Source organism: Phoxinus phoxinus (assembly GCF_949152265.1).
Source record: "Phoxinus phoxinus genome assembly, chromosome: 23".
NCBI lineage: Eukaryota > Metazoa > Chordata > Actinopteri > Cypriniformes > Leuciscidae > Phoxinus > Phoxinus phoxinus.
The window spans coordinates 4,566,128-4,590,769 of NC_136898.1; the positions used below are offsets into that span (position 1 = coordinate 4,566,128).

At 38.1% G+C, this 24,642-nt stretch overlaps 1 protein-coding gene across 44 annotated transcripts in view; it reads right to left on the minus strand.

Moving 5' to 3' along the window:
• Window positions 1-1,212: 1,212 nt before the first annotated feature.
• Window positions 1,213-24,642, minus strand: part of camk2b2 (calcium/calmodulin-dependent protein kinase (CaM kinase) II beta 2) — a 74,949-nt gene continuing 51,519 nt past the window's right edge. For 11 of the 44 annotated variants that reach the window (XM_079599223.1, XM_079599215.1, XM_079599249.1 and 8 more), the window contains 9 exons: window positions 22,241-22,285; window positions 19,903-19,951; window positions 18,454-18,534; window positions 14,906-15,010; window positions 13,722-13,862; window positions 8,111-8,186; window positions 7,688-7,782; window positions 7,341-7,575; window positions 1,213-5,744 (listed from right to left, as the gene is read on the minus strand). In XM_079599223.1, coding sequence (XP_079455349.1) covers window positions 7,343-7,575; window positions 7,688-7,782; window positions 8,111-8,186; window positions 13,722-13,862; window positions 14,906-15,010; window positions 18,454-18,534; window positions 19,903-19,951; window positions 22,241-22,285 — 825 coding nt within the window. In that variant the 3' untranslated portion in view covers window positions 1,213-5,744; window positions 7,341-7,342. The remainder of the gene's footprint in view (window positions 5,745-7,340; window positions 7,576-7,687; window positions 7,783-8,110; window positions 8,187-13,721; window positions 13,863-14,905; window positions 15,011-18,453; window positions 18,535-19,902; window positions 19,952-22,240; window positions 22,286-24,642) is intronic. The other 33 variants (XM_079599238.1, XM_079599234.1, XM_079599245.1 and 30 more) reach the window with 10 other exon arrangements.

Here is a 24,642-nt window from a genome sequence, read left to right on the forward strand (position 1 = left end):
AACAAATAACAAAAGCCTACATAAAAATCTTAAATACTATACTTAAACCTTACACATAACAAAAAAATACATACAAAAAAAAGAAAAAGAAAAAAGCTGCAACGTAATGTTTTAAAAGCACTAAAATGTAGCATTTAATATACATATATATTCTTAAAAGTACACTGGAATATTCTACCATGTACGAATATTCTTCCAATACCATGATTTTTAGTCAATCATTCATTACAACTTATTTTAGATAATTAGGTCTACTATACTATGGCATCACTAGAGTAGCCTACTTGTTGTAAGGGTTTCGTGGATGTTCATCAGCAAATTTGTTCCTGTCTCAGAAACACACAGACACAAATAAGGGCAAATTACAGATTTCATTTTCATGTCATTTTCCGGAAGACTTCAGGAAAAAGTACTCAAGTGATTCAAATAGGCAGGCAGATATGAAGAAAGCAAAATGTAGACTTCTGCGAAAGTTGTTTATTGTAGATAGAAGTACATAAAATCTATAAAGAAAGTGCATAGTGTTACACTAAGCTTGGATCAGGTTTTTGACCTTTAAACTCTTTAAAAGATCCATTTTGTCCTTTGTTTTGAAACATCATTTTAACTGATTCATAAAAAGCATATATATATATAAACTCCAGCATGCTATAACATTGATAACCAGAACTTTTCCTTAATCTGAAATGACCAGCATGCAAACAGCAGTTGTTGATTATTTTGGACAGAGTAAAAAGTTGCTGCCTTAAATTTTTAAGTACAATCTACTTTGATTTCTAAGTCATTTCAACTTAAATTACATTAAACTGACTTTTAAAAAGTAATGGAATTTTGTATAACTTATAAACAAGAGTTGAAAATGTAATGTAAAACATATCTTGTCATAACTTTTTGATCATATACTTTTTTACAGTAACTAAGCAACCAGTGCAAACAATAGTTTGTACTGTGTGTTTACACCATTGCTTAATTGCCTTCAAACTGATAATGTTTAGTGACTCAGCACTATAAAGTATGCATGACTGGCACAGTTGTGTAATAAATGCACATGCTGTTTTCTCATATCTTATCAGCCGTCAGCTAGACCTCCCTGCTCATTCAGATAACGGCCCATACGTTTGTTAGCAAGACCACAATGTCAGCAGAACAGAACAGTCCTTTCATATTGATTTCATTTGGCTTCGTATTTTGTAGATATATAAACCACTACACGGGTTTTGACAGTCTTTTTATTGATAATACTGATAACATCTTAATACATTTCTTATAGCACACAGAGAGAAAAAGAGGGAGAGCACATTGGAAGAACAGGTATGAATATTAATGAGAAGAATCAGGAGAAACAAAGATTTAATAATCTAACTTTTTTCGTAACTGAATAAAAATCCACATTGCAGGATTTGAGGTTACATACAAAAAAAATAAAAATCTGCAAAGTTGGAAGGCTCATCTTTAGAGAAATGTGAAGCCATCAGATTAAAGATTAAAAAAGACATTGGGAGAAAATGTGAATACTACAAATTGATCGCTATTGGCTTGATGTTGTAAGAGCAGCAATGCGTCACCACTAGAGAAACACAACACTGGTTCACTCTAACACACACACACACACAAGCTTCTCATTAGTGGCCTGATTAGATTACATCACTAAACCGTTTCATCCAACAGGCCCCTGATTGGAGAAGTGTCCAGTTGATAACAGAGATTAAACTCTTTTGGTGGTTATTCAGTGTATAAACTGCAAAAAAAAGATGTCTTCCTCAGTATTTTTGTCTTGTTTTCCAATACAAATATCTAAATATTAGAAGCAAGGTAAAAAAAAAACGATATCTGCCAATGCGGTCTCATCTTCCATTTGAATTAAGGTGGTTTTTCAGACCTCACTGGCAGATATTGTTGTTTTAAGCGTAATTGTTACTTTCCTTTGTTAAACTTTTCATTAAAAAAATAATTAAAATATGAATGAATTTTGCTTCTCAAGTAGCTTAACTGTATCTTGATTTAAGAATGTTTAGATATTTGTGCTGCAAAACAAGACAAACATACTGAAGACTTTTTTTTTTGCAATGATTTAGGTGTTAAGTTTATTAGTGCAAGAAAATTGTGTTTCTGTTTAAGAATAAAAGTGAGTGAATTCTTGGATATCTTGTAACATTATGCATTTTTTCCCTAACAAGAACAGTGTGGTAAAGAGCGCCCACTAAAGGTGTAGGCAGCATTTGAGCGAAGCACAATGAGGGTTGCTGATTAAATGCAAATCAGATGCTTACATTGACAGACATAATTTGAGGTCCCTTTTGTAGACTGGCAGCCAAAGCATGATCCATTCCGTAATAAAAACGCATGCATAATGCGACCAAGCGTGACAGCGGCAAACGCTGCGATTGACCCACGCTAATAAATTCATTATTTCACATTTGGGCTCAGCCAACACTGCTCAAACAACAACAAACTCTTTTACAAAAGCATGCCGTACAATCAGAATAATTATGTTTTACCATTATCAGTAAGTCATCATTTTTAGACAAAATAGTTATATGCACTTACAAAGCTCAGAAAATAGATAGAATCACCAGCATTCAGTATAAAATAAACAATGAAAAAAAAAAAAAAAAAATCACCAAAATGTATTATTGTGAAATTGAAGTTCATGCAAATAGTTTCCATCTACAATATAAGTTAACACTATGCAGCGGTAGTTTTACAAGATGTCTATTTATTGAGCTGTTGTATTTTTCAATTATCTTCAATAAACACATATAAGAAAGAAACAACACCGGTTTGTCGACATGCAAATCGCCGTTTGCGGTGGATGTCGAGTTCTTCACCATTTACAACTCTGGGTTCATTAGAGCCAACTACAAAAGTAAAAGTCAAATTTCAGAAGAAAATGAAAAGCAACAGAAAACACAAACTATAGCCTCAACAAAGGTCATGTGACTTCAGTTAGCGGCCCACATTCAGTAGGAGATAAATCCTTTGACAGGATGTCAAAAACAGTACCAGTTGTCAGGAAGCCCCCTAATCTTGCCATATGCGTGAACATGAGACCGTTTCCCAATTCTGCTAGATAGAAAGACAACCCTAACAGAAACATCCCTTCAAATCTGCCGTAAAGAGTCGACTGTGCGTTATGGCTTTCAACACTTTAATATAGTGACTATATGCTTTCACATTCAAGATATCAGTGCCATTGTATTGTAAAACCACACACTCACACTCTTAAAAAGGATACAAAAAAAAAACAATACTGCCTTAACTCCACATAAATTAGATATAAAAAGTTCCTGTGTGTACAGAACAAAAAGAAAAGCGAATAACTATAGCTGTAGGTGCCTGAGTCGAGGTGAAACGCAAAGTTCCTGTGACGAAGGTAGAAACGTGTTAAAATTCGTCTCATAAGTTGCAGATCACCATGGTAACCAGAATGGCTATTTAAATCTCGAACACACGTAGCCGGCGAACAGCAGAACTTTTCCTGCTGCGTTAAAATAAAGGCCCTTAAAAACAACATGCTGTACGCTCTCAAAACGAGTCCCGTCGGTCCTACAAGATCCCCAGAGAAAAAGACAAACTTATTCCAATGTTGCGTTCAGAGATAAACCTATAACCCGTACCGACACTCGCTCGGTCTTTACAGTGAAATAATTGTGTAAACACTGCAAAAAATGACTTTCTTACTCAGTAGTTTTGTCTTGTTTTCCAGTTCAAATATCTAAACATTGCTCAGTGAAGATGCAAAATGACTTAATATCCTTGTTTTAAAACAAGAAAATGCATGCAAAACATTACTTTTTTAAGATTATATTTCTCCATTGGCAGATATATTTTCTTGTTTTCAGCAAAAATCGCTTATTTTTTTGACATCGCTTATTTTCTTTTGTCATATAAAAGGTCTTTGTACCATTAAAACATCTTACAAGTTGTATTGCTTAAATCGTCCTCATTATAAACAAAGCATTTGTTTAATCAAGCTCCAAAAACGGCTCGTTCTGATATTGTAGGAACTGTGACGTCAAACTGGCAAATGCATTTGCATATGACCGCCTCCAGAGCAAGACATCGACCAATAGTTATACATCACACCATAGGCCACGCCCACTGCCATCAGTCGCTTTCCCTACATCGGATACGAGCGTGACATCAAAAGCAAATAGAAGCCATTATAATCCGTGACGCTGTCTACACTGTTCAGTTTCTGACGTACTCCACGCGCTTGAGTCTGTCGTCAACAGGACTGCAAATGGGTTACTTTAATGGTGTCCCAGATCGCATGTTTGTTTTGCCGACTAGATTGAATCTGACAGGAGCTGCATAGCAAACTGTAAATGAATGATTTCATAATGCTTTGTTTTATGTGAATAATGTTTTTAAAACACTTAGCGATGATACGGTTTCCTATGCAATGACGTTAGCCAATCATAACAGTGGCCGTTTCCTGACAAGCCGCCTTAAGTTGTTCCAAACCTGTATGAACTGCTTTTTGGTTACCCATATTCTTCAAAATATGTTCATTTGTGGTAAACATGAATTCATACAGGTTTTAAACAACTTGAGAGTAAATGATGACAAAGTTTTCATTTTGGGGGAACTATCCCTTTTAACATTATAAGCGAACCTCAAGGAAAATATTAAAATAAAAATATCTTAGGAACATTTTGCATCTCAAGTTAAATGTATCTTGATTTAAGAATGTTTAGGTATTTGTACTGGAAAACAAAAAAAGATTCACATTCTTACAACCTCACAGACAACTTTAACAAAACTCAGACCAGATCAGCACTGACTGTCAATAAGGAGGACACATCAGCTGCTGGCCAATAAATGAGATTATGCTCCGATTTAGAGACAAACAGCTCAGCTCAACCTGCAGATATATGAGGCAAATCTCAATGATGTGAGAATGTCAGCTGCCTCCAAGAGATTTGATTGTAAAAACCATGAAGCACCCTGATAAAACAGACACTGATCACGGTTACGGGAAATCTGCTCGCCACCACATGTCTTAGAGACATTGACTATGAGTTTTGAATCTTAAAACCTTGTGTGTGCTAGCCAGCGAGCTGTGAACTTGAACATGTACAGCGCTGCCGAAGTACACTTCAGATTACTTGAACACCAAAAAACCCCAAAACAATCGCTAATACTTAAAATCCATGCTTAAAAAAAGAGATTGAACTCAAAAGTGTTTTAAAACAAAACAGTAATTTGACCATCAAATATACAATCTCAAGAACAACAGCAATAGTTAGAATCCTGACGGAAGTAATAATCATTATAATAGTAGCAACAATAACAAGAATACAATAATAATATTTTATTAAAACATGATCTACTGTATTTGGGAGTACCTGGGCACAGGGGGCATAAGGCCAGTGAAGACGAAAGTGGAGCGCAAAGGACTGTGGACAAGAAGGCAATCGTGCGGGTTATTATAACTCTAGACGGGGACCTGGAGTCTATGATGGCTCTCTGTGATTAATATGTGCAGTGCTGCTCTTGCGTCGGCGGTGAGTCTTGGCATAAAGACGACGTGCTGGGTGTTGTGGGAGGCGAGGGGTGGTCGGGACGCTGCCCAGCAGGCAGAGAGATAACTGTTGGTTTGCATGCGGGGGGAGGACGGCTGTGTCCAGCGTTGGAAAGCTGGAGGTTTCGGAGCGTTTCGACGCTGGACCCCTGATGTCGTCCTATCAGTCCTCCCTGTCCTTCACCTCCGCTTTTAATGTATTCGCTGCAGGGCCGGTCTGAAATACAGAGACAGAGAGCTACCATTAAACAAGAACACAGTGTTCTTTAACCCTTGTAAACCGGCTCGTCACCGACACATACCAGCAAGCTGTATTCATTTTACCGTAACTCTTCGTTTGCACTATCAAAACAATTCAAATTATCCCTGACATGCACTTTTCTGCAATATATGGCTTATTATGGTAATTTCATGCTTTGTCAGCAAATGACAGCAGCTTTCTGGCATAGCGGGAAAAAAGGATTTGAACAGAGAGATACGAAGCGCGGCAGGTTAGAGTGTTTTTGATTGCATAAAATAATAAAAGAAACGAACAAATACATGGCGAATGAAGTGGTAGACAGCAGAAGAGGGGATTGGGATGATTTTTGATGAAACTTGGGAGGTGGATGAGCATTACTCTTTCACTCTTTCTTTGTGGTGTGTGCATGTCTATGTATGCATGCATTTGTATATGTGTGCGTGTATGAAAAAAAGTGTCCTAAATGAAAACTGTGCAACCCAATATCACAAAAAAAAAAAAAAATCAACTGTAAAGTGTTAGTTTCTTTCGTTTGTGATTTTTCTTCTTTTTTTTTTTTCTAAATAAAAATCAGCAAATTTATTCTCGTTTATTTTTTATTTTTGTCAATTTTTAAATTCTATTTACAAACTTACCACACACAGTAATGGCCAATAACTGTAATTTGTTGAAAGACAATTTTTTTCTGAAAAAGATGACACCTGAAGATGGCACATTATTTTAGAATTTTACAGTCAAAAAATCTAAATATGTGAAAAACACCTATTTTAGCTTCAGGTTCTAAAGGGTTAAAGAATGCTCTAAAATAAACTGCATGTAAATGAAAAAAAAAAAAAAAAAAAATAGAAAACCTGTCATTTTATTTTATTGTTTTAAATGTATATATTAGTAGTAGTAGTAGTTAAATGTATTATTATATATTTAATATTAATTTATTACATTAATAAATAGATTATTAATATAGATTATAATTAACAAATTAAATTACATTCATTTACACTACCGTTCAAAAGTATGAGGTTGTTGTGATATTTATTGTTTACTGATTATTGACTCTTTTGCTCACCAAGGCAGCATTAACTTGATCAACAATACAGTAAAACAGTATTATTGTGAAATATCATTACAATTTAAAACGGGTTTCTATTTGAATATATTGTGTTTGAAATGAATAGAAAGTTCAAAAGAACAGCATTTTTTTAAAAATAGAATCTTCTGTAACAATCTAAATGTCTTTACTGTCACTTTAGATCAATTTTAAGGGGACCTATTATGCAAAATTCACTATTATATTGTTTTTGAACATTTACGGTATGTCCACAATTTTTACACAACCACCCTATTGTGGTAAAAATCCATCCACTCTGTTTGTTATTTGGCAGCGACTATTTGCACTAAGTGAAAGCACTATTCTGGATAGGGGGCGGGGAACAGCAGCTTATTTGCATTTAAAGATACATGCAAAAAACATACATGTAATTATTTTTACACTTTCTGAAATAAGTCCAGAAACCAAACCAAAAGACTCAACCTCTATTGTGAACTAGAAAATGCAGGAATGCAAAGCGTCACCTTCACTGGAGAGGAGCAGCGGGCGCACCGGAGCAGTGGAAATGAACATTCTGCCATTTTGAGTCCCGGCGGTGCCACACGCGAGTCTCCTCCGATTGGCTGCTGCGCGGTCGGCCCTGGCCATCCACAAACTGGGTGAGGCGGATGTAGGCGATGCAGGCGGCGTCTTCTCCGATCAGGTGCACATGAGGGTTTAGGATGGTGGTGTGGATGGGCTTACTGTTCTTGGAAAGCACTGTAGAGAAACACACATGCATTGAGAAAGATCATGTGTGCACGGTGCTACTCGCATTTCCTATGAATTACACATAACTGATTTCATTTATGTTAGTCCTTCTCACACTTACAGTTCTCAAAGTAGAATCTATGGAAGTCCATCCCCTCAACTAGGTTCCCCAAAGCCTCGGGTTCAAAGGAGGTCAGTCCAGGGTCACAGATTTTCCTGTGACAATGAATGATCCCGTTGTGTATTATTATTATTATTCATGTAGCTGCTATAAACATGCGGACAGTTTAACTAACTTGCTCAGTGAGGCTCTCTAATGAAACATTTGCTCATGAGAGTACAACTGACTGTAGAAGAAGACCTGCTAATAATGCCTGCTATAGTGTCTCTTGTGGCAACACTGAGAATGCAACACAACATTTATAAAAATGCAAGACATCTGGCTTGAGTAGCTATAAGTATTTGCATTCTTGTATTTGAACAGACTCAGAGTATGTTTTAAGCCATGTGGGTTGTGTTTGCGAGAAAGCATGAGGTAACGTACGCATAGGCCTCAAAGTCCCCGTTATTGATGGCTTCTATCAGCTGCTCCGTGATCTTGATGATTTCCTGCTTGCGTGCTGAGAGAAAACACACACAATCAAGATAATTAATCCCACATTGGTCTCACCATTTTTTCACTCAAAATAATGATATATGAAAAAAGAGAAACATTTTACTTCAGGTATAGGAATATTTTACATTTTACATTAAAAGACATACAGTATGTAAATTAAATACCCCATCAATTTGGGCTTTTGCATCTATTAGTCCATGTCTATTAGCTTTGAAATCTATATGTTAAAGTTATGCAGTTTCGGGAATTTCTTCGCTGTATTCTCGCTTTTTGCTCGCAGGTTTCTCTATAGAGCTCCCCCTACAGCTTCGGAATAGTTATTTGACAACACTGTCGAAAAACTCGTTGGTGACTCTCAGATACCAGAGGCTAGTAGATCAACGACATCAAAGCAGACGGGACATTCTTTAAAACGTCGTCTTCATTCGGGTTCGAACAGCGTGAGGGAGCGTGATAATGACAGAATTTTAGCAGATTTCTTTTTGCTGTAAAGCAATTCTTTACATCACGAGACCTGATATCACGCGATACTTCCCGCCAGCTCAAAGTTGCAAGTGTGTTTTTTCCACTCACATGCGATAGGCGAGTGTGAAACGACCACCATTCAACCAGAAAAAAGTAATATAACCATTCCACTGACTCCGAAGCTGTTCGGTTAAGTAAAAAACCTGCATAGTTCACCTTTAATGTACCCCTGATTAAATATACTTTAAACAGATATATGCTTAAAACTGAGTAGTTCTTTCTGGAAAATATATTAGTCTTTATTAATCTTGGCTTTGGTGTCAGAAGTCTCGTACGCTCACCAAGGCTGCTTTAATGTGATAAAAAATACAGTAAAAACAGTTCAGTTAACAGTTGAATATATTTGAAAAATTTGCAGCTCAAGAAACATTTCTGATTATTATCAATGTTAAAAAAAAATTTTTTATTAAGTTAATATTTTTGTGGAAACCATGATACTATTCCTTTTAAGGTTTGATATGATTTAAAATGGAAATCTTTTGTAACATTATAGACACCGTCACATCAATTTCATGGGCCCTATTTTGACGATCGGAAACGCAAGTATCAAACGCGAAACGCAAGTAACTTTGTGGGCGGATCCCGGGCGATGTTGCTATTCGTTGCTATAGAGATCGACGTTCTCGTCAGGGTCGTAAAAGACAGAGAGAAGTGACATTGTAGACATTGTATGGGGATGGGAGAAACCCACCCAAATTAGCTTCGGTTAAACAGGCGTATAATCATTTGGGTAAATGTGTAAGCTAGATTTATTTTCTCACATATTCATGGACACAACAATGATTTCCCTCGTGTGTTAATATTTTTCCTTTGCAAAAATGAAAAGTGCTGCGTCTGTGTAGATGAGAGAAGCAAAGTGTATGCGCGTTGTGCACACGCTACATTATGGCCAAGCATGCGCCCTTAAAATACCATATGAACACGCGCAACGCGCCACTGACTTTAGACTGGGTTTTTCCTGGTCAGTGGCGGAATTGTTTTCTGAATCTGCAAAATAGCACCAGGGAGCGTTCGCGCCGGAACACGCCTCCTCTTTTCGCAAAACCGCAACAATGATATATGCGTCGGTGTACAAAGTCAATTGCGCCGGGTGCAAGATAGGGCACCATGAGTCCTTGTTGAATCCAAATATGAATTTCTTATGCCTGGTTCAGATTACACGATTTTTTTGTCGGTTACGATAGTCACTGTGTCAGATTACACGATTTTGAATCCTAAAATCTTGTCGTGTCGTGGACAAGAAACATGTCAGACTACACGTTGCTTTCTGACCAGTCATCGCGTGCCGTCGCAGACATTCACTCGCACATATACTATGTCATATACACACGCACTCACTCTCACACGTATACACACACACACACACACACTGGGGTGAGGGACAGTCCCGAAGTTTGAAGCTTTGTCCCGCAAGTCATAAGCAGTGTCCCACATTTTAATTTTGTCTGCATCATTTTATTTAATCGTCCTTTTAAATTACAATTATACAAAAAAAAAGTTAATAAGAAAACACTGAACGTGCGCAGCCGTTATTATTGGTTCTAGCCAGAGCGGGAATTCGGGAAAACAAACACTGAGAAAAAAAAAAAAATTCTGCAATAGAAAAATGGATCTATCCGGAGCTCCCGAGAAGAAAAAGCGTCTTTGTTCGTAAGGAATGGGAGAAAAAAATATATACATGTTAAAACCAGTTACAGGTGACCCTAAAAAAGGAGATTGCTGTGTAGCCACCGAAGTTTCACCATCACGCATGGAAAAGACACAAAAATAGGCTACTGAATCCGGTAAGAACGCATTTAATCTCTTTCCTAATGGAATTTGTGTTTATTTGGAAATGTGCTTTTTAGCGATTGGATTATTATTTTCACTTAATTATTTAGATTGAATAGACCCGTGCTGTTAAAATGAGTTTTATATTAGGCTATTAGTGACGTTCACAGCGCCGGTGTTCTGTCGATGTAGCATACTTTGTCAGAATAGCATACCGGAAGTTGAGTTTTATAGCGGGTTCTGTCAATTTAGCCTACTTTATAAAAAAGCATACCAGTGTTTGTGAAGGGTATGCTGTTTTGATAGCCCCTGGTTTAATAAAAATACAGTTTATAAAGGGGTATGCTGTTTTAAAGCCCCTGGTTTAATAAAAATAGAGTTTCTACAGGGGTATGCTGTTTTGATACCCCTGTAGAAACTGTATTTGTATTAAACAAGGGGCTATCAACATAGCATACCCCTTTATTAACTGTATTTTTATTAAACCAGGGGCTATCAAACAGCATACCCTTCAATTAGGTAATGTGTATATATTATGCAATATAATACACAAACACTTACCGCTTGTAATCTTAGGTATGCTGAAATTATGGTTTAAATGTAACGCATGCGCAATTCCACAAATTTTACTGCTGCGCATGCGCATTAACCGAAGGTATCCCATTCTGATGGGTATGATGTTCCGTCAGAACACCTGTTAGCGCCGTCATAGACTAACATTTTTATAAAGCTAGCAAAGACATCTAACGTTAATATAAAATCAATATTTATTCACCTATAATAATAGTAAGTTATCTCCCTCGTGTCCCGCGAAATCAGGTCTGACCTGCAACAGAGCAATATAGCCAGGTGGTCACCCTAGCACACACACTCACTAGCACACACTCTGTCTCGCTCGCTCACTCACTCACTCTCGTCGTGGAGGACCGAAAAAAAATCAAACATGCTAGTCTTTTTGTCGTGATGTCGTGAAGCATCGCAGACGCGACGTAGGTTGTCGCCCACTATGACACACTATACGAGATGAAACGATCAAATCTTGCGTCCCGACGCCCGTTGTCGTTTACGAATCCCCACGACACCCTGCGTCAAACGAATCGTGCCAAAATCGGGCTAAAATCGTGTAATCTGAACCAGGCATTACTGACCCCAAACTTTTGAACAGTCCAGCCCAACTTCCTGTTTCAATAGGAAATACCTTTAAGAATTTTTAGGCACATGAAAAAAAAAAATGAAAAAAATAATAAGTGTATTCATAGACTAACAGAGCCAAAGCTACCTGTTCCTCTCTGTTGTACATGACAGAAACAGAAAAATGTCACGCGTAAGCAAGAGTGAACTCTCTAAAACACACACACACACACACACAGAGGTCAGATCCTTCTGAGAAGATGAGAAAGGTTTAGTACTCCAGCTCCGCTGTGGACTTACCCAGTTTCTCAGTCATGGTCTTCAGTCTAGACCTTCATCCATTCTTCCTCAATTCTATGACTTAACCCTTCCTCCGGATGAAGTTTGTACCTTAACCTGACCACTGACACTTCATCGAATTCACATTTCAACCACTTTCCTCCTATTGGTCTTCTCCCATCTCTTCCTTGTTCACCGCATGGAGCTAGTTGAGCTATTCCTGGACCCTTAAATAAGGCTTACTCCATGTTTCCTTTCCCTCTCCCTCCCTTCAGGGAGCTTAGTGGCCTCGACACGTCCTTTCTCCTTGTCAATCTGACACTCCAAGCCTGATCTAAAGTCTCTGACTGGGGTTTCAGCTTTGATAAAAGTCCCACTTCCTTAAAGAGAAAACTGTATGTATGGAAGTACATCAGAGCTGAAGCTGTTCTGTCACACTTTCACAAACTAGACTCGGGAAAATGTCACTTCAGATGTTTAAATCCTGCGCTTTTATCAGGGAAAACTGCCTCCTGCTACTTCCGAATGTCATACGCTGGTCACAGGGTTGATGGGAATTCTGAGATGGTGAGACTGTTAAAGCCCTGATACACTCACAGAATCTTTTTTGTTCTTCACTTAGGGGTAAAAAGACGTTTGAAATACCGTGCTTTGTGCTTTCCTCTCAATATCAAAATAAAAACACAACAAAGGTGACAGCGACGAGAAAACTACAGTTAAGAAAGCATCTGATCATTGCAACGTGGATATTTTTGCACCAGCTCTACAATTCATAGTTTTCAGTCTGTGATCTTGTGATCCATAATAGAATATCCACATAAAGTGCCTTAATTTATTAAAACAGTGATATTAAAGTTCAAATTCAGTATACAGGTTAAACAAAAAAAATTAGAATATGGTGCAAAAGTTCATTTATTTCAGTAATTCACCTTAAAAGGTGAAACTAATATATTATATAGACTCATTACATGCAAAATGAGATATTTCAAGCATTTATTTGTTATAATATTGATGATTATGAAAACCTTTTCACAATATTAAAATTTTTCGAGTTTCACCTGTACACCTTACTGATGCATTCTATATACAGGTGAGCAGATGAGACCATAATATGAACGCCGCTAAATGGTTTTAAAAGCATTTTCTTTATAATAGGTTTCTATGGAAAAATGCTTAATGCTTAACTGCACGTTGAGTTTATATATTCAGGGTTCATCGGCTTGCCATCATCAATAAGGTGTATACTGAATTTGGTATTTTAATATCACTGTCTTACTACATTAGTATTTGGTACAAACTTGTTAAAAAGCACTGGCGGGTAGTGGAGGAAAGTCTAGTTTTGCCCTCCACGTGGGCGTTCCTTTAAAGGTGTGATGTCGCGTGAAAACTACGAATTTAACACTTCAGTCAAGTCGTGCCACATTGATTAATATATAACACTTACTTTATATGATAGAAAGCTTAAATACTTATAAATTTCTACTATAAACTCTCCGGTCAGTTCATGTTTTAAATCACATTAGGCCTCGACGAACTGAACAGAAGAAATGCACCAGAGGAGATTTCCACAGCAAAGAAGGCGGAGCCCTATGATGTAATAATCACCACAGCCAATGGTAGTTCGAAGGTGTTCATCAGCCGCTGTCAACTTTCCCATGAAGTTGGTTTAGAAAAACTCCTGAAACAAACTCCAAACAAACTTAGTTTTGCCCTGATTTAGCTTTGAAATTTCATCACACCGGTTTGTCCTTCGATTTCATTGAAGTATATCACGTGCAATGTGGACTAGACTTCATGCTAAACACACTCACTCACTCTATCACTATATACTCACTCTGCATAGACACAGAGGGGGGCGGGGTTGGGGGGGAGGAGGGCTGGGGAGGGGGGGCAGAGGTTCGGGAGGAGGTGGACTCGGCCTGAGCTTGCGGGACAGGTGCACGGCCCACACTGCTCACCAGATCTGTGAACCGGGCTGAAGGGGTCGGGAAAGGGAGGAAAGCATTAACCCAGAGAGATGGAGAACATGTCAAGAGATGAAAAAGAAATGAATGACAGCAGCATCAGACAAATAACAAGATGCACGGGGCAGTTGCGTCTGACTGAAGGGGGTGTGCGCCAATAACAATGGTAACGGTCAACGCTTGGGCCAAATGACAGTATGAACAGGGTCCACCATTAAAAGTTTAAGTTTTTCTTGTTAATTACCTAAGGGAATAAATTAAACATCATGCACATTCACATTATAATAAGTTAGATCAGTAGCCTAAAAAAAGCTACTGTACAGTAGCCTGAACATACAGTATGACTACTAGCTGAATACTACTCACTTTATCACAATAACCCCCCTGTTACTGGAAACTTAAAAGGTATAAAGCATAATACACTGTCCAAATCGCATAATAAGAACAATAGTTGACAGCTAAACAAAATCACTTTATTATTAAATTACTTCATTTAAAAGTCTAATTAAATATTAAATTAACAATTAAATACATCATAGATTATAATATTAAATCATTCAAATGAATAATTCATTATTACAAACAAAAACAAAAATGTCAACCCATTATTAAATTATTAATAAATTAAGCTTTTATTTTAATTTAATATTAAATTAAAACCAATTATTATTTTTAAATTAAGTTAGTTTATTCAATATTTGAATTAAAATGATTATTTACAGATCAATATTAATATTAATTTAAAAATCATTCAAATTAACAATTATTACAAACAAATTACTTTAAAAAACTAAAACATTTAATTGAAATACTTTATTAAGTACTTTAATTCTTAAATTATTACATTCATAATTATTGTTGATAATAATAAGAATTAAAATGAATAATGTTAATATTGATTATTAATATTATAATTACAATATTAACAATTACAAAATAATTACTTGAATGACAAAAATATATTTCAACTAAATAATGCAACAGCCAAAAAGGTTGATTGTGGAGCCTGTGCATGAGCGTGACTGCTGGGGTCTGCAGGGGGCGCTGTACTCACTCTGTGGAGGGGACTGTGTGGAGGGAGCTGCTGCTTCAGTGTCAGGCCCGCTCGAGGGTCCTGAGCCCCTGCGGGCGCAGCCCAGAATGTCGGTCAGCTTGGTGGCTGTTCACACATCGGGGGGGTGATAATGAAGTCGATGGCAGGTGGGAACAAGATGATACTAATGATACAGATTCATCCAAACTCATGCATTTTAAAGGCACAATATGTAAGCTTTTTGGATTCAAATATCCAAAAACCACTAGAATATATTTAGTTGACTTGTGTACTTTACATTATCCCAAACGTATCCAACAATGTTTAAATCCAGAGAAATCAGCCATTTTAACCAGTGTAATGGCCCGTGTCATTGCGTCGCCTTTTAATGACGTCATATCCGCGTTAGAGTGCGGATCGGGCCGACTTTTTCAGTCCGAGCCCGGCCCGCGTCCGACAGAGCAGTAACCGAACCCGACCCGTGCCCGACAGGCACAAAGATATTTATGTTCGAGCCCGACCCGAGCCCGACAGTTAAAATCCCATTTTTTTCTCATACTAATGACAATTGTACGTTTGTTTGTGTGGAAAGCCCGCTTTTATTAAGCAACTGTAGGAAGGCAATCGGAAATGTCAACAGGACAAGCGCATCAGTGCGCGGAGCAACAAGCGCTCTTAACACCTGGCGCGCGCACATTATGCACGCGTTTCGTTGTCACGGCTACATAAACAAATGTCCGCACACAGGAAGACGGATGTTATGGTAATATTTTACATGTATTTTAATCACAAAAACGATCGTTTGCATCAAGTGAAAGCATCAGGCACATCGGCTACCTATATAAGCTGTTTTAAATTTAAAATGTTCAATGCCTTATCGCGCTGATGTGACCGAGCCCGACCCGAACCCGAACATCATTTCTAAATATCTGTCCGAACCCGGCCCGGCGGGTCCCGTCGGGCTCGGGTCGGGTATCCATCCTCTAATCCGCGTTACCGGTTTTACTTTCCGTAAAATCCGTGGAAACACCACAGACGCTTTTATATATTACGTGTTTTATTAGACAGGTTTGGATGGCTTTATTGAGAGAGAACTAATCATTATATAGCTCAACACGCTTAGTCTTATTGTTTGAATAGCTTGTTTTCTTGATTTACTGTGAGTAACAGGTTTTTACCCAAAAAGTTAATCACTATAAACACTATTTTGTCAAGTGACTAACATAGCAAAATCAAAAAGAGTAATACAGCATTTTCTTTCAACACACAATATTTTTGATATGATTGTTTTGACCAAGTAAACAGTGCTGCAGTACCCCACAATTTTAATTCGTCAGATAAAGTGACATGTATGAGTAGTAAATCAGCACTTGTGGCTGTTTCAGTAGAATGACATAAAATAATGTGAATTTAAGTGATAAACGTAACTGGAACAAAAGCTCAAGTTCAGGGAAGGACGAGGCGAACGTTAAACGTAACTTTAACCGCGGCATATAAGCATAATAAAAACAGCAAAGTAAAATGTCCCAGGCTCTCAGCGCGCACTGCTTCACGCCACGGTAACGTTAATAAAACTTTAATACATTAGCTCATGCATGAACACGATTTCTGTCGGATTGCTTTCCATCGGCTTGGAGGTGAAGACGACACCTCCCATGATTCCACACTCATTCACTGCATCATCAAGCTACACCTTTGTTACGGTTTTAAATGAGCTACTGTACCTCTAGCAGTGAAACTTACGTACTGTGCCTTTAAAGGGGTGTGTGTACAGGTAAAGTGGATGAGTGCATGCCATTACATTCGCTGGGGGCAGTGCACGGGAAACAGCAGGGAGTTGATCAGCAAGAGATTGGCTCTGTCCCAAATGGCACACTTCATATGGATTTTCGGTCTTGTGTTTTTAAAATGGCTGCCGTGTGCGCATGTCAGTTAAGTCCATGAGACCGTATGGTGTCCCATTTGTCATTTTAGGTTTCAGAAGGGTGCTTGCGAACGCCTCCTTTGCGGTCGAAATGCACCCTCGATGTGCACTTTTTCCGGACTCATAGGAAGACCGCGAGTGCTTATGGTGCCATTTGGGACAGGGCCAAAGTGGGTTGCTTTCATTAAGTGGATATTCACATTTTTAACAGTCTTTGCTCTTTGGATGCCACATGATCAAAACTCCTTCCTGTAGAGATTCAGGAAAGAAAAGTTCAAAGTATTTTATCTACACTTATTAGGGGTTAAAGGTAGCCTGGCTAACGCCAGACCCAATTCTCGTTGAGACTTGGGTCTGGGAACCACATGTTCATTTTCTCGTATTTGAGGCGTGGTTTACGAATGCGCCGGCGCCGTTTATTGGGTGCTAAGAATGTCTATCAAATGCGCATAGCCAATCGTTTCCATTATACCAGATGACGTATGTAGAGAAATGGTTTAACGCCAAACGCTGCTCTTTTTTCTAAATAAAATTGCGATCTAAACTACTTAGAACAATATCTAAGGCTGCATCAAAAGGTAGCTTCGCGTCTGCTGCCATGTTGACTCCATAGATATAAACAAACTGCTTAGTTGTGTCGCAAAGATGTCGTCATCGTCTTGCTGCTCCCTCCCCGTTCTGTGATTGGTTCCCTAAACGAGGCGAAAATCAGGTCCATGGTTTCCAGACTGCCTTTCAGCGAGAATAAAATCGCGCTGAGCAAAGGCAGTATGGGGAAACCCAGGCTAGGTTAAAGGGATAGTTCACCCAAAATTTGATTAATGTCATCTTTACTCCGCTTCATGTCATTCCAAAATCATAAAACATCCTTTAATCTTCGAAACAGAAACTTTTAATGAAACCTGAGAGATTTCTGTCCCTCCACTGAAAGTCCAGGTAACCAAAAATTAAAAGATCAGAGATATGATCGCTTTATACGATGAACAGATTTAATTAGGCTTTTTTTTTGACACCTAAACAATGATCGACATGATGCACGGGAACCAATGAGGTTTTTCTGAGCTTCAGTGTTTACCAAATGTATGTGTTTATATGTAAATTAAAGCCTAAATTAAATCAGTTCATAATATAAAGTGAGTGTATCTCTTCACGGAATTTGGATTAAACCACTTGATTCATTTTATGACGCCTTTATGACATTTTAAATTTGGTTACCCGGACTTTCAACGGAGGGACAGAAAGCTCTCAGGTTTCATTTGTTATAAAGATGAATGAACGTTTTATGGGTTTGAAATGACAAGGTGGATGAGTAAATGATGACAGAACTTTAATTTTTGGATGAACTAATCCTGTAGCAACTCTTGAACAGTCTTCTACGCCACACATCCCTATTGATTAATAAAGCAGAAATACCACAGACAGCATTGTGCAAATTACACTAGACCTTAAACTGTCTGTTATTACCCAAATTGATCATCAACCCATATTTTCACATCTATAAGTCACCTCAAGAGGAGCAAAACTCAACTGGAAGCGGTTTATTTTTCAGAGATTTGCTGAAGTTAGTGAGCAGAGCGCTGATAGATGCCGTGCAAACCAGCCAGGCCAAACCAAACGAGTGCAGACCAGTCATTCTGAGACTTACAGAAGATGGCGGGGGCGGAGCCTGGAGGTGATTGGCTGACTTCAGAGGGGGCTTTAATTAAACTGCTATCTAGGCTTTTCCCTATTGAGCGGGAAGGAAAAGGTGGGAAGAGATTGGGAAGATGAGACTGAGAAAGGAGGGCATGCAAAGATGGGACATGGCACACTATTTAACAACATGACTGCAACCTTTTATTGAGGCTGAGACTTTTACAGTAAAGGGTGACGAATAGACCCGCTCACTTCTGTCACTTTTGAACACGACATTTCCACACAAGTGTGCAAGGTGAACCGACATTGACTCGTGTGAATAACACACACACATAGCCTTAGCCCACATCTCTCACATTTCGAGTGTTCCTTGAGATAAAAATACCTTCAAGGTGCCCTGGACGTGTCGCCCAGAAGAGCAGAATTACGCCAACACTTCTTATGTAACTCACAAAGTCATAAGGCCTGTCAGCTGAACCTCGGGGTTATTATTATGTCACAACAAAAGTAGACACGAATTACATTTCGGTATAAATAAATGCTTTGGATTTTTTGTATATGGACTGTTCAGGCTTGACCTGATAGGAAACCAGATCAAAGTTCAAACACGAGGCATACTTGTGACTGTAGCAAATACACCATTGCCTATTTATATACTAAAAAAAAGTATATATATATATATCAAATCGTATTTTAAATATATAATTTAGCCTATATAAATAAAACAATCGTTTTTTTCATTAAAAAGAGCAATAATCCATTTGAGGCCATGCTATACAGTGATTTTACCATGAGGTTTTATACATGTTTATAGTCATACATATACATGTTTTATACATGTTTATAGTCATGAAGATGTGTTCACAACTTATTATACTTTTATAACGTGTAACATACACTAGTGCTCAAAAGTTTGGGGTTGGTAAGATTTTTAAAATGTTTTTGAATGAAGTCTCAAGGCAGCATTTATCAAAAATACAGTTATATTGTGAAATATTATTAGAATTTAAAATGGCTGTTTTCTATTTGAATATGTTTTAAAATGTAATTTATTCCTGTGATTTAAAGCTGAATTTTCAGCATAATTGCTCCAGTCTTCAGTGTCACATGATCCTTCAGAAATCTTTCTAATATGCTGATTGTTATCAATTTTGAAAATAGTTTTTGTGGAAAAAGTGACATTTTTTCAGCATTCTTTGAAAAATATAGTTCAAAAGAACAGCATGTAAGATATTTGTAATATAGAGGTTTTTAAACTTTTGATCAGTTTAATGCATCCTATCTGTATTTGAAGAAAAAAATTGCACGTGGCTTGTTTTTACCCATCAGGAATTTACTAGATTATAAAAAGGGCTTGAAGTCGTCATCAGAAACACAGTCCTTAGTAAAATCACTGCGAATGCATGGACTCTGCGGCGTATTGCTTTAAGAAAACGCAACAGAAACAAACAGCACTCACCTTTGACGTCTTCATCCTCAATGGTGGTGTTGCTGCTGTCTGAAGATTCCTGTACGACAGACAAAAGCAAATCAGTGTCTGACCTGACATCTTCATTAACACACATATGTGACCCTGGATCACAAAACCAGTCACAAGTCACACAGGTATATTTGTGGCAATAGCCAAAAATACATTGTAAGGGTCAAAATTATAGATTTTTCTTTTATGCCAAAAATCATTAGGATATTAAGTAAAGATCATGTTCCATGAAGATATTTAGTAAATTTCCAACCGTAAAATATATAAAACATTTATTTTTGTGAGTGAATGCAGCACAATAGCGAACATAAATGTACAACTTTAAAGGAGATTTTCTCAATGTTTAGATTTTCTTGCACCCTCAGATTCCAGATTTTCAATAGTTGTATATCGGCCAAATATTGTCCTATCCTAACAAACCATACATCAATGGAAAGCTTATTTATTCAGCTTCCATATGCTGTATATATCTCAATGTAAAAAAAAATGTACCCATGTGACTGGTTTTGTGGTCCAGGGTCACATACACCAACAACGAAATATTGACTCCACAAACAGCAACTAACTCCAATAAAGCACGACCAATACTACCACTGAGACAAATGCATCATCACCACAAATGAAGTTGCACATATTACACTTCAGATGAATGACATTGGCAACAGTAAAGTAGACGGTCGCGGGTGGGTTTAATCTCAGGCTCAGCCACCTGGTGAGGCTGTAACACAGACATTCAATGAAACTCAGATCCTCTACGCTCTGGTGTGCATCTCCACATCTCCATCCCAGATGGCAGCATTGAGAACGCAGCTGCACTCTCCTCCCCTCTGCATATGCATGTAACCACCCACACCCACACACACACCCACACACACATTTAATAGCTTGCTTTTAGCTTCTGATGTATAACAAATGCAAATGTTTGAGCCCCCGCGTCTGCTCGTATTTCTCTCTACGTGTTCCTGTGTGTGTGTTATCGGTCCACCGCAGGCACCGTGAGGGTTTGAGCCACAGACAAACGGACGGTCACATTCACCCAGCTGTGGCCATGCACATGAGGACGGGCGTCCGTCATTATGGACGCAAGATAGGAAACTTGGTAACATTTTATTTTACAGTGTCCTTGTTACATATGTTACATGTACTTACCATAGTAATAACAGTAAATTATGCATAATTACATGCAACTAACCCTCAACCAAACCCTAATCCTATAGTAAGCATGTAGTAACTTAATATTTCTCGGTACTTAAATATATAATTACATATCTAAAATAACTTTTATTAGCATAAAAAATAGCTAATAAATGATTGTAAATAAACAAAGACTCTTAAATAACACCCTTAAAGTCAACATGAAATTAAATCAAAACTTTTTGAGGAAATTAAATAGAAAAAAATGCTATATAGTATATAAAAATACTATATTTGCTAACAATCTGAGTTGGCAACTGATCAAGGGGGGTGGACACTATCATTCAAAAGTTTGGGGTCAGTAAGATTTTGTTTTTTAAAAGAAATTAATACTTTTATTCAGCAATGGCGCATTCAGTTAATCAAAATGGACAGACTCTTATGTTACAAAATATTTCATTTTCAAATAATGCTGATTTTTCTACAAAGTATCCTGCTTTTTTTAAATCATGGTTTCCACAAAAATACGAACCGTTTTCAACATTAATAATAATCAATGTTTCAGATTCAGATTTCTGAAGGATCACGTGACACTGCAGACTGGAATAATGATGCTGAAAAATCAGCTTTAAATCACAGGAATAAACTACAGGAATGATATTCAAATAAACAAAAAAAGTTATTTTAAATTCTAATATTTCATCAAATTAATGCTTTTACTGTATTTTTTATCCAATAAATGCAGCCTTGTTGAGCACAAGATTCTTCTTTCCCATGTAAAAAAAAAAAAACCTTACCGACCCCAAACTTTTCAGCAATAGTGTAATTTTTCTTTTCTTGCAAATGTGTCATATGGAAGAAAAATGCATTCTGAATGCAGTTTCGAGTTTACTTTTTGATTAATTTCCGCTTAAGACCATGTGCATGTTGACTAGCATGGGTCAAATGATTAGACTGAACCATTGGTTTTGAACATTGAACACCATACTGAACACCACACTCTTTCTCAAACACTTTCCCATCTTAAAGCGAGTACATGCTCACTCACAAACCCAAAACAACAACCTCGCTCGCACCACAGAATAAAGAGACTGGCAACAGACGACAGAAGCAGAAAGAGGAAGAGAGAGAGAGTGGAGGATGAAAGAGAAGAGGATGGGGAGGGAGCTGAGGAAGGATGTACCTTGATCCCATCCGCTGGGTTATGGATAACAGTGGTCTGAGGCTCCTAAAGAGAGAGAGAGAGAGAGAGAGAGAACGAGAGAGAGAGAACGAGAGAGAGAGAGAGAGAGAGAGAGAGAGAGAGAGAACGAGAGAGAACGAGAGAGAGAGAACGAGAGAGAGAGAGAACGAGAGAGAGAGAGAACGAGAGAGAGAGAGAACGAGAGAGAGAGAGAACGAGAGAGAGAGAGAGAGAGAGAGAGAGAGAGAGAGAGAGAGAGAGAGAGAGAGAGAACGAGAGAGAGAAAGAGAACGAGAGAGAGAAAGAGAACGAGAGAGAGAGAGAGAGAGAGAGAGAGAGAGAGAGAGAGAAAGAGAACGAGAGAGAGAAAGAGAACGAGAGAGAGAGAGAGAGAGAGAGAGAGAGAGAGAGAGAGAGAGAGAGAGAGAGAGAGAGAGAGAGGAGAGAGAGAGAGAGAGAGAGAGAGAGAGAGAGAGAGAGAGAGAGAGAGAGAGAGAAAAGACCAGCAAAACGAGATGGAGGTGAGAGATGGCAAGAATAAAACAAGTGATAGCAAAGAAAGAGGAGAAATGTAGAGAGGCACATGAGAGCAGTCAGTTAAAGCGAGAGAGAGGAGGAGGAGGAGGAAGATGATGGAGGTTATTAGTCAGAGGTAGCGCTCTGGTTAAAGGCAGAGGACAGTCGAAGGTCAAAGCCCAACATCTAAAGCCAGTCCAGAGATGTGAACGCATTTAATCCCGGTGCATGAAGAGCTCAGCAAATCCACAACTTCTTGAATAAGATTTTAAAGTGCCCCTATTATGCTTTTAGGATATTATCTTTCATGTGGTGTGTGATATAGCTGTTTGTGAATGTAAAAAGTGCATGATAAAAAGAGTTATTGTCTCCCCCCCAAAAAAAGAACCGACTCTAAAGTGCCTGAAATGAGTTGTCAGTAATTCCAGGTTTGTAACAAATTTAGGGTCCAATTCTCACTATTAACTAAGATTTTTTGCTTCAAACTCCTAATTACTGCTTACTAATAGTTAGTAAGGTAGTTATGTTTAGGTATTGGGTGGATTAAGGGATGTAGAATATGGTCTGATTAATGCATTAATATGTGCTTTATAAGTATAACCAGCCAATTTCCTACTAATATGCATGCTAATAAGCAACTAGTCCTCAACGAGTCCTTCGGATGAGACGTAAAACCGAGGTCCTGACTCTCTGTGGTCATTAAAAAATCCCATGGCACTTCTCAATCCCAAGCACAAGAGTAGGGGTGTAACCCCGGTGTCCTGGCCACATTCCACTCATTGACCCCTACCAATCATGGCCTCCTAATAATCCCCATCCACTGAATTGGCTCTATCACTCTCTCTCTCCACCTCCACTACAGCTGGTGTGTGTTAAGTGCACTGACGCCGTTGTACTGTGGCTGCCGTCGCATTATCCAGGTGGATGCTACACACTGGTGGTGGTTGAGGAGAAACCCCCTGAACTGATTGTAAAGCGCTTTGGGTGTACAGTAGTACATATGAAAGCGCTATATAAATGCCTCATTCTATTCTATTCTAGTTAATAGTGAGAATTGGACCCTAAAGTGTTACCCAAATTTGCATAATGCCCAGTTGTGATCTTCATTGGCTGCCCGCAAACAACATCTACTTTGACCCTCAAACACTGTAGTTGTAGCTGAGGCTGGAAGAGTTTGGTTTGTGTTGTCGACATGAAGAGAAGTCGCTGTTTTCTGCGCTGTGAAAGCAAATCCACTTTGGAGGATTCGCGCTGGAATTGATACGGTAAAACTGACGCCATCGTTACTGTTCGTATCAAGTTCAGATTATGGTAATAGGCGTTTCATGGGTCGACCAATTACAACAGCCTGGGTCATCTGACCAATCAGAGCAGAGCAGGCTCTCAGGCGGGGTTTAGAGAGACCGAATCCTTTATCAAACTGTTTCAGACACTGTTAAAAAAGAAGCTGATGCTGCTGTGTATATTGAGAAAATGAAAGTGATTTTTGACCTTGGATGCATGTAAACCTACTGTAGGGGACTCCAAAACAAAAGTAGGAACTTTAAATATGGCATAATTAGGTCACTTTAATGCCAAGTGCTTTCATTTTATAACAAAATATATATAACATCACAAAGATATAGATCCAGTTAAACAGGCTAGACTAGTGCGCTAACAGCCTTTTAACAGAATTTAACAGAGTTTTGCTCTTTAAATTTAATAAAATGTTGAAAACCTGGAACTTAACTAATCTAAAATGGTCTATAATTGCAACCGGGCACTTAAGTCACACTTCAGGCTGTGTGTGAATATTACTGCATTACATCAGGGTTTCCCAATCTGGGGTTTGTGAGTCGATGAAAAGCTAAGAATTACTTAAATCATAAAAATGCCAGATTAAAATA